This window comes from Oryx dammah, unplaced genomic scaffold, assembly GCF_014754425.2.
Source record: "Oryx dammah isolate SB20612 unplaced genomic scaffold, SCBI_Odam_1.1 HiC_scaffold_17, whole genome shotgun sequence".
NCBI classification, from domain to species: domain Eukaryota; kingdom Metazoa; phylum Chordata; class Mammalia; order Artiodactyla; family Bovidae; genus Oryx; species Oryx dammah.
Genome location: NW_024070201.1, coordinates 30,956,226 through 30,966,672, shown reverse-complemented (window position 1 = coordinate 30,966,672; position 10,447 = coordinate 30,956,226). Strand labels below are relative to the sequence as shown.

Below are 10,447 nucleotides of genomic sequence, written 5' to 3'. Positions count from 1 at the left end.
ACTGAACTGAACTGAGTGGTGAACTGAACTGAACTGAACTGAGTGGTTGGATGGCTGAATGGATGGATAGGTAGTTGGGTGGATAGGTGAGTGGGTGAGTGGATGGGTAGAGAGATGGATGGCTGATTTACTAATTCTGGTTGCTATAGCCTCCACTAGAAGCAGAAATATGAACAGAAATCCTGTTTTCTGAATACTTTTAGACAGATAAGAAGCAGAAATCTATAAACCAGGACGTTCCTATGAGAGTCCTGGGCTGTTTTGCACATCCAAAGAGGTTTTGATACTTCAGAGAAGGCTCCAAACTTCGGATGCCAATGTAAAGGAAACCCACCGAGGTTCACTTATAGCTTGTTCACACAGATGTAAAGCCAGCTTTGATTCTCCCTAAAATCCTGCATGTTTTGCCACTGCTTCGAGGATTTTAGGAGAAGCTACCCTAAAGACTATGACATTTTCCCCCCTTTGTTTCTAATCATACTAGGAAGCACTGATTTACTTTCATAGAGACTTGGCGATGTTTCAAGTTCGCCCACTCCCGTGGATCTACAAAGTGCAGATGGCAGAGCAGGAGTAAAAACGAGACGGAAAATTTAAAGGGGGAAATGGCAACAACAACAACAACAAAAATAATGTTAAACAGGAGGGCTCCCTTCTGTCCCTCTGGCTGAGAAATCATTCAAGAGCCTCATGCACTTTGCAGTAGTTCCCAATGGGGAGCTGTGTTCACACCCCAGGCAAAGACTTCAGAAATCGCAGTATGGCCAATGCAGGCTTCAGCTCCTGGAGTGATGAATGTGCATGCTAAAATTACCTTGATCTCCATTATCCAGCCGAGCAGTGTCAAAAGAGTAAGGCATCAGCAATGAGTCCGCCCCCGTGGCTTAAAAGCCTGCCTGTCAATCTAAACTAAAGAAACACTGCTCTGCCTCAGAGAAGAGGAAATGCCTTTACCTCTAGAGGTGCAGCCATTGGCTGGGTCAATTTCCTTCCCGTCAACTTTAAATGCCCAGCGACCTGGCACATTGACGTTTGTTGTCTCTTGGATGTTCACAATATCAGGAGTTCTTGACCCCGGCAGGCTGAAGAAATTGGTGAGGTTTCCACCATTAAATCCCGCCTAGAGCACAAAAGAAAGAGCAGACTTTTGAGCATACACACCATCCCCATTTCGTTTACTTGTCCAACGTTGGCCTTATTCTCAGAGCCCAGCACAACCTGAAATCAAGAGACAAACTTTTAACTTTTCCTGGAGCCCCTGGGGCCACCGTTCCAGGTGACAAAGGCCCACTAGCTCATGCCACACCTGGATCAAGGTAGCAAAGATAGGCGAGACTAGTCCCTCGGTCCACTCGCTGGACCAGATGTGCTTCTCCAATTCAAAGCAAGATCCCCCCTGGGGATGCTGAGAGTGTAGGCAGAGAGTGCAGTGCTTCAGAAACACATAGGAGAATGACCCAGAGTACCACCTACCTGCGCCATCACTCCCCCAAGGCCCGTCAGGGGATCGCCACCACTCGCGGTCCCAGTGGTCCAGCTGATCTCGTAATAATTGAAGAGCGTGAATGTGTAGGAGCCATCAGATACCAGGACGGCCTGGAAGGTATTCACCTACAGGATGAGAGTGGGTGGGCGCGGGGGCCTCATGACTCGCATCCCCTGTCATCTCCCCAGTAGTAGCTTCCTTTACCCTGCCCTTCCCCCACCCCCAAGCTGCCCAGAGCTGCTCCCAGGCCGCCTCTTGCTCTGCCTTCTCTCTGAATATGTTCTCGCCTCCAGTGGGAAAAGCAAGTCATGTGGGATTGTGCATCCAGAAGAGGAATTGCCGGAGAATTACCTACAGGCTGACTCAGGGCCCCTCATAATATCTCTGAATGGTACCAGAAGGGAAAGTCAGAGGCTGGCTCAGCGTGTGATAATCCTGAGTGCCTATAGATGGCAGCATGAGAATAAACTATAGGAAGCTGTCAGGTCAGGGAGAGGGCTGTGAGCACCTGTTCCCAGAACTGGTGCAGGGCGGGGAACAGGGCACGCAAATGCCTGTCGGTGTGACTCCAGTGGTGGCTTGGGCCCTACTCTCTGGCTTCCTAGAAAACACGGCTAACCTTGGTGAGATGTCTTCCCCTCTCTTAGGTGAAGCTTGGAACGTGCTTTTAAAAAAGCCCATTGTGGGGAGAAATTGCTCCTCTAATGGAGCATTCGTGCATCACTTTATATCTGCAAAATTCTCTCCGTGCTCCCCTCCCATCTGTACCTCAACTAATGTTAAGATGGGCAACTTTTTTTGGCCCATTCACATCTCAGAAGCTAAGAAAACTGAGGACTGGGACTTCCCTTGTGATCCAGTGGCTAAGAATCCACCTTCCAAGGCAGGGGACCTGGGTGGGATCTAAGATCCCACATGTCACAGGGCAACTAAGCCCTGGAGCTACAATTACTGAGCCTGTACATGCTGCAATGAAGACCCAGTGCAGCCAAAATAATTTTTTTTTTAAAGAAGAAAAACTGAGGGCTAAAGGAAACAGATTGCTGGACATGCCACAATGATCCAACAGAAAACGGGACTGGAGCCAGAGCTCCCAGTCTGATCCCTGAGTGTACTGTCATTACACACTATCTTAATTTTCAATTTTTAAGGACAGAGATGTTATACAAATGCAAACCAGCCCTGCAAACAGTTTCCAGAAAGAAGCTGTAGCAGACTCTGTCCTTTACTCTTTTCCTTTGCTAATCCCTACCCCTTGATGCGTGTTTTCAGGAAATTCAAGTAAAACTAGAGTTAAAAGGAGAGACTGCTTTGACCTTTCCTGTTCAAACCCAGCATTTTCCCAGCTGCCTGATACCATCCTGGTTAACATTCTGTCAGATGCAGAGGAACACCCACATCCTTATCCTGTGAAATCAAACTGGGCTAGAGGATCTTGGAAGCCCCAAATCTTCCATCCTAGACAGTCTCAGGGAGGGAGAGGAGGTGCAAGTAAAGAAAAGCCCTTTTTGTAACCAAGAACTTTCTCCTCGAGCTCTGCACTTGCCACGGCCGATGGCGTTTACGATAGAGCCGCCCAGGTATATGCCTCCTTCTCCGGCCTCACACAACAAAAGAACAAAGTGGGACAGAGCAGGGACCAAGCAGTCAGCCTCATGGCCGCTGTGGGGTCAGGTTCAAGAGACAGGCATAAAATCAAGGTCATGCAAGGACCAAGGCTAAACCCTCCTTCAGACCAGGATGCTCCTTCAGGATGTGTATTCCTTTTGAAATGAATTTGGAATTATCTTTGATCCAAGCAGGTCTTGAAAGCAACGCATGTCTGACCCCAAAAGTCAGCTCATAACCAACTAACCATCCTTAAGAACGTTCCAGAAGCTGGCTCACCCTCAGCCAACTTCTCACTTACTCTCACACATACCCGTCCCCCCAACACACACACATAGGTAATTCTACAACCTGAGTTGGATTTGTTTCTGTAAAACCATGTTTTCAATTCTTGAAAAGCCCTTTTGTGCTACTTCGTGCCTGTGCTAAGTTGCTTCAATCGTGTCCAACTCTTTGTGACCCCATGGACTGTAGCCTGCCAGGCTCCTCTGTCCATGGGGTTTTCCAGGCAAGAATGCTGGAGTGGGTTGCCATTTCCTCCTCCAGGGGATCTTCCTGACCCAGGGATTGAACCTGTGTCTCCTGCACTGGCAGGCAGACGCTTTACCACTGAGTCACCAGGGAAGCCCCTAGGATACTTCAGAGGACTTTTAATGCTACTTAGCGGGGGCAACAGAGGAAAGAGGTTAGGATTCAGAGATAGCAGACTTGGTTTGCATTCTGCTCTGCCTCATGTAAGGTTCAAGTCCTTTTTCTTGACTCTTGGAGAAGTTACTTAACCTCTCTGGGCCTGTTCCCTCACCTTTAAAGTGGAAGGCGAGCTTCCACGGATCAATGATTTGCAGAGACAGGGCTAAATGATTTGCAGACATAGCCTAATACAGCTCAGGGTTCATGGTCAGCCTCAATAAATATTAGTTTTCCTTCCTTAAAGTAAACAGGTTCCCATCCCCTTGACTTTCTATTGGATTTCTAAAAGATCTCTCATGCCCTATGTTTAACTGGCCTGTTGATATGTGTTATTCTAAAGAAGCGGAGGCCTGGGATAAGGGTAAACAGGAGAGGGGGCAGATTTCAAAGACAAGGATGGATAGACAGTCCTGCAGCTCTGGAGGATTTTTAATCATCTTTCTCTCCCAGGAGCTCAAAGCACTTAAATGTTCCCTCATTCATCCTCATGGAAAGAGTCCTCACCTAGTCTAGAAATTTACTCCAAAGTACAAACCAGAAAGTATCTAAATTATCTTGCCATTTTTACTGCCAATGGAAGTTTTTTTTTTTTTTAAAGGTGGTCAGCATTTGATGGGCATTTTTTTTTCTTTTTTTTCTCCCACTGACACTAAAATTTATTGATCGCTGGCATCCTGCATTCTAACACTGTAAGGTGTGAGACTTGAGGACATAAAACATCACCCGAGTTGTTAGCAATCCATAACATGACAGAGGGAAATGTATGCTTCTTTAGAGGTTATTTCTAGCCAATGCACCCCTTGTTTAAACTTGTTTCTTTCTGTGGTCCAGGACATCTTAGTGATACAGTGCGTCTCGATGCTCCGGTCAGGAGGCGCAAAGAGACAGAGTGCTCACTGCCTGGCAGCTACAAACTGCAGACACAGCCCTTTTTCACCTCTCTCTTTCTCTCCACCACCCCCCTCCCCCAACTCAGTAGTTTCTTTTCCACCCTTAAACAACTGACTCATCGCCAAGGAAATGGGAAAACAGATGGAACTGGAAACAATCCTAAGAAAGCGAAGGGCAGATTTTTGAGTGTCTTTGCTTACTGGAAATTATACATCGAAGACCCATCTGCTACTTCAAAGATCTCCATTGCCAAAGTCACCCAAACAAATGGCAAGCTTTCCTGAAAACTCTGTTCTTTCCTTTTATATAGAAAGTTGATTATCTCTATAATAATGCCAGTGATCATCTTTCTTATTTGACTTTTATTTGATTGCTCATTTGGGATTTCTGAGCAGATGTTGAAACTTTATTCATGAAAACACTTTAACTGCCCACTCCAATTAGCATCAGAGATGAATAATTCTAGCCCCGGTCACATTTTTTTTTTTTAAAAAAAGGTCATAACATAATAAAATGAGCGAGATCATTTGGCCCAAAACTGGCACCCCATTTTCCTTTGCCTATCAGGTTTTGTGAAAAAAGGGTAAAAAAAGGAAATTAGCTGATGGAGAGAGGCTTTTGTGCCTCTGGTAACAGAAAGGGATCTTTGGTTTCCTAATTGTTCCCTAATCATCAGGGGTCTCAGTGGCTCAATCACCCTCCCGCAAAACAGAAATGCTACACACTGCAAGAAAAGTAAGGAGGGCTTCTTTTTAGACATTTGTGATGATTCGCAACAGAGATGACACAGCTTCTGAAATATTATTACAGCTGACCAGACTGGTTAGGTGTGATAGCTCCCTCTGTTTCCTAAAAAGTGAGCTGGCAAGACTCCTCAGTTAACTCAAGGAAACCGACATTCTTCAGCTCTAACAATTAGGCTCCTTCAGAGTAGTAAAGATGGACAAGAATTGGATCTCAGGATATGAGGTGGAAAATGGAAAATATGAATGATTACAGGCGTGGTGCTGCTCCCTCCGTAAAATGTGACTTCCTCCCAGGTCACAATGAAAACCCAAGTGGCAGAGAAGGTTGCCATGTCTTTGAAGTACTTCCTGATGTCCTTGGTGGCTCTTTTCAAGATGACAGGGTCCATGGTCTCTCTGTAATAGATCTCGCCTCGAATCCCGTTGTGCACATCTGCCCAAAACGGAGCAATGAAGGCCCTCCCATCCGTCAGGGGAAAAGATTCAGGTGTGAACTGGCTCACGAGCACGTTGAAGGAAACAACTCCGTTGTTATTGACCTACAAAGATAGGAGAGGTTTTGCACAGTGGATCTGAGACTGTGACAATTTCAGAGTCATAAACCAAAACAGACGTTCACCTAATCATATGAATGGAAACAACTTTTAAACCACTGAATTAGAACCTCCAGACAGCAGCTTCCATTGCTCAACTAGGAGGTTCGTTTGCTTCCAGACAAACTCATCAGTTTCCTTTCACTTTCAATTTGTAGTCAGCTTCATTTCTTAAATAATCAGCCTCATTTCCATGTGCTCTATCCTGTCTTTGTTTGCACTTATCAAACGCTACTGGATTATGTATGTGTGTGTGTGTGTGTGTGTGTGTGTGTGTGTGTGTGTGTGTTGAGTTAGGCAGTGGCTTATGTAGACAATAAAGAAGGTCTAGAGTTACAGATGCAAAATAAAAAAAAACCAACGTGGAAGCAAAAAGTTAAATTAAAAAATTAAGGAACTCTGTATTAGACCTTGATTCCTATTATATGACGAGAGAGGAGTGTCAGTAAAAGATAGATCAAATACTCCATCATCAAACTCAGATCTCAGATGAACCACATCCCACTCTGAGACATTTAAAGGATTTCTATTGATGTCACAATCACTCTGTACCCAGAAAAGGGACAAGGTAATAATCTGTAGATGAGCCCAATTCCATTATAGCTCTTGTAGTCTGGGGACTTCTTTGTGTAATCTCTGCACAAAATGGAGACATGAAAGCTTTACACTGAATATGTAAATGACTTATCTCACAATGATTTCTTCATGATTTGTAAATGGCTTAGTAAGCTTACTAAATTACTCAACCTTATGCAAGTAACAAGCCAATATGCATACTCATAAACAGGATCTGTAAAAAATTTGCCTCTGTCTGTGTCTGCAGCTCAATAAGTTGGCCCATGAAGCTCATTTAACTCTAGGGCTTGTACAGTTTCAACAGCAGGAATGTCAGTGATGGGAATCCTCCCAATTCCTCAATACAGAAATATTCTATTGTTCAGTTCAGTTCAGTTGCTCAGTCATGTCCGACTCTTTGTGACCCCATGAATCGCAGCATGCCAGGCCTTAGGTTCATATTAATTAGAAATATTATGCACATTAATGGTGATCCGGATCCAAGAGGTTAGTTAGCAGTATCTGAGCCACGGGTACATCACCCTATTTTGGAAGCAAGGGTGTGTGGTTTGAAAAGGAAGCTGGAGACCTAACTACAAAGACATTGAGAGTCTACTGTCTGCAAGTCAGCGAACAACCCAGAATCTTGAGCAAGACTATATGACTCTGGAAACTCAGGGAACAATTTGCCCTCAAATAAGTCTGCCCCAAATTAAGGACCCTCCTTCTGTAAAAGCAAGAATTTTTCAGAATCCATGTCACCCAATACAGTGAAGGAGAAAGAGGAGCTTAACTAAATACATGTGTTTTGGCTAGTGGCCTAGGAAACCAAGGCTTCCAGAATGGAAGCCCTGAGAACACTCTCATCTCCAGAATCAGGTCAATATATTCAGAAACTTACCATTACCTGTTACAGACCAAGGAGGCTATACTGTAAGTAGAGCATAAAGGGCATTTCAAGATGCCAGAGCGATGTGTTTTCTAGGAAATAATGGTGTAATTAAAACACGCAAACTAGCAGAGGAAGTTTATGATGACTCGGATGTGTTTTGATTATCTTCTATAGTTAAAGGCAGGGGTTCTCAAACTTTTGTGGGCATCAGAATCCCCTGGAGGGCTAATTAAAACACAGATTGCTGCTCGCCTCCCAGATTCCATAGGTCTGGGGTGGGGCCTGATAAGTGACATTTCTAGCAAGTGCCCAGGTGGTGCTAGAGCTGCAAGTTCAAGCACCATGGATGATGTAATGGCAGAGGAAACTGTTTTCTGGTGGGACTCAGCCCTGAGCTATCAATAAAAAGCAGAGAAGACAGAGGTCCCAGACACAGAGATGACCAGAGATAGAGGTGTTCAGAGTTTGATTTCTTCCTCCGGGGCTGCTGCTGCTGCTGCTAAGTCGCTTCAGTCGTGTCTGACTCTGTGCGACCCCATAGACGGCAGCCCACCAGGCTCCCCCGTCCCTGGGATTCTCCAGGCAAGAACCCTGGAGTGGGTTGCCATTTCCTTCTCCAATGCATGAAAGTGAAAAGTGAAAGTGAAGTCACTCAGTCGTGCCCGACTCTTAGCGACCCCATGGACTGCAGCCCACCAGGCTTCTCCGTCCATGGGATTTTCCAGGCAAGAGTACTGGAGTGGGCAGAACATAGGCAAAATTGGAATGTAATATAATCTTCATTTTCTTCATTCAATTCTTTAAGACCAAAGATAAAGACAGGTTTGATTGCTCTGAACCTTTTCGTCAATGTGCAGTAGTCTCACTAGCAGCAATTCCAATGGTAAAAAATAAAAAACAACCTGAGAACACAGCTCCAGCAGAGCTCTGACAGCAAATGATACCATTTCTTTATGCAGCTTTGACAATGAGACCCTATGGCGGATCTCAGACCCTTCGAGGGTGGCTGATTCTGCAAACAATGTGTAAATAATATTTGATTACCCCTCTTCTCTGCTCTGACTCTGCTCCAAATTGGTAGGAAGTCTAAGAAGAGCAGATGCCTAAACTCTTCACACCCCCAGAAGGGAAAGAAAAATGAGATTATTCCTATTGGTGGTTCACTGTATCATTTTATCTTGTCTAGTGGCAGAAATAATGTTCCTGGCATTGGGGCCTCTGCTTCTCTTCGGTGTTTAATCACCCACAAAAGCAATTTATTGCCCTGTATACTCCTCAACTATGAACATTAGCCATTAAATATACCTTTGACTTTCTTAATCATAAAAGCTATCAGCTCATGAAATCTCAGAACTCGTCATCTGGGCTGCCAATAAATCCTCCATTCCCAGAGCCCTGGAAAAAGGTATTTAAAATACTTTTCCTTAATGACAAACAAGGTGGGGAGAGCCGTAGAGGAACAGCTAAGTTGTTTCTCACTTACATAGACAGTACGGTAAGGAACACCGAAGAAGAAGACGGGAATGGCTAGCTTAATCTCAGATGAGCTTCCATCGTCCACTTTAGGGGTCTTGGTGTCATTCTGCCAAAATGGATACATGAGTTCCCTGGGCTGAACTGTCAAGAGAGAGGGTGGTTAGGTAGACCGCAGATCCCCCCTCCATTAGGCAAGCTGCTTCCTTCCCACCCACTAGAGCCAGCTTCTTCCAGTAAGTTACAAATGGCACAGACATCAGGTGGGCTTTTTATTTATCCTAAACCTCAGCTGGACACAGTGCATGATCTTCTGCCTCCGGAAGGAGAGGCATGGAAGTGATGATGTTTCTCCTTAAGAGAAATCACTTCCTGCTTCATTCTATATTTTCATACATTTAGGAGACAGCAATGGTTATCATTGGCTGGAAGGTTGTGAAATTGACCCTGTCTAGAGCTCTCAGAGCACTGAGAGGGGCCCCTGGGTCTGGCGGGGCTTAGCCGGCTTGATCCTTGATCAGAAGGCAGCGTACAGAGAATGTGGCCGGTGGCTCTGAAATTCTCTCCTAGCTCATGAATTCTACTATCAAGGCTTTTCCTGAAAGGAGTCCCCTTCTTCCCACTGCACAATAGGAGAAGATAGCAGATCCCAGAGGAAACAGACAATAGTTGGATCTGGGACAAGGGTGGGAGGAGAGGGTTTGTAGTAAGTGGCCCGTAAATGACCTTGATTGAGCTCCAGCCCCGTGAGAAGGCTCCCTGCCTGGCTCCCGTTTACAAAGCCAGACACGGGATACTCTGGGGCACAGGAGGTTGGGCTTCTGTGAGTTCTTTGGAGAGGAGGCTGGGTGATCTGACTTATCACCCAGGTCAACAGTGAGAGTCATCACACAGACACATACACCTCACCTCCTGCAACCCTGTCACCACCTCTCCTGGCAACTTGGCTTATTTCTCAAATTTCTCATCCAAACTCTTGCAAATGGTGGCCCAGTTCATAGAAATTAGACAGCTTCTCTAGGGTCTTCATTACCAACAATCAGGTCCAATGGCTTTTGTGAACTAATCTACATTTGGGATTACATTACATTAATTACGTTCCACTAATACTTTTTCTCTGCCTGGATGAAAATAGAGCAATAGGACATCATCTTTTCTTCCATGTTCTAAAACTGTGTGTTAGTTTCCAGGGACAGCAGTGCATCCATTTGGGGCTTCTGCTGACAGTTCAGGAGGTACCTGATTGCCACAATCCAGAGGCTGACACCCCATCCTCAGGTTGGGTGGAGGGGGGCCCTCCTTGGAAAAGTCTCTGCTCTGTGTTGATAGAGTCGATAGGCTAAAGAGCAATTGGCCAATGGTTGCCCTGCTCCTTTGGGAGTCTTTTAGTGAGCAGATAGCAGGTCACGGAAGAGAGAGACAGAGTGACCAGAAAGCCACTCAGCAGGGCCAGGTGCCAGCTTCTCTCCTCCTGAAGAAGGGAATTCCAGGAGGTCTGCCTGAAGGAAGAGCA

At 45.4% G+C, this 10,447-nt stretch overlaps 1 protein-coding gene across 1 annotated transcript in view; it reads right to left on the bottom strand.

Moving 5' to 3' along the window:
* Window positions 1-10,447, bottom strand: part of LOC120876377 (tubulin-specific chaperone cofactor E-like protein) — a 170,367-nt gene that overhangs the window by 68,303 nt on the left and 91,617 nt on the right. The window contains exons 9-12 of the mRNA XM_040258226.1: window positions 8,945-9,078; window positions 5,673-5,960; window positions 1,474-1,611; window positions 955-1,120 (exon numbers count right to left, since the gene is read on the bottom strand). Of these exons, the coding sequence (XP_040114160.1) occupies window positions 955-1,120; window positions 1,474-1,611; window positions 5,673-5,960; window positions 8,945-9,078 (726 nt within the window). The remainder of the gene's footprint in view (window positions 1-954; window positions 1,121-1,473; window positions 1,612-5,672; window positions 5,961-8,944; window positions 9,079-10,447) is intronic.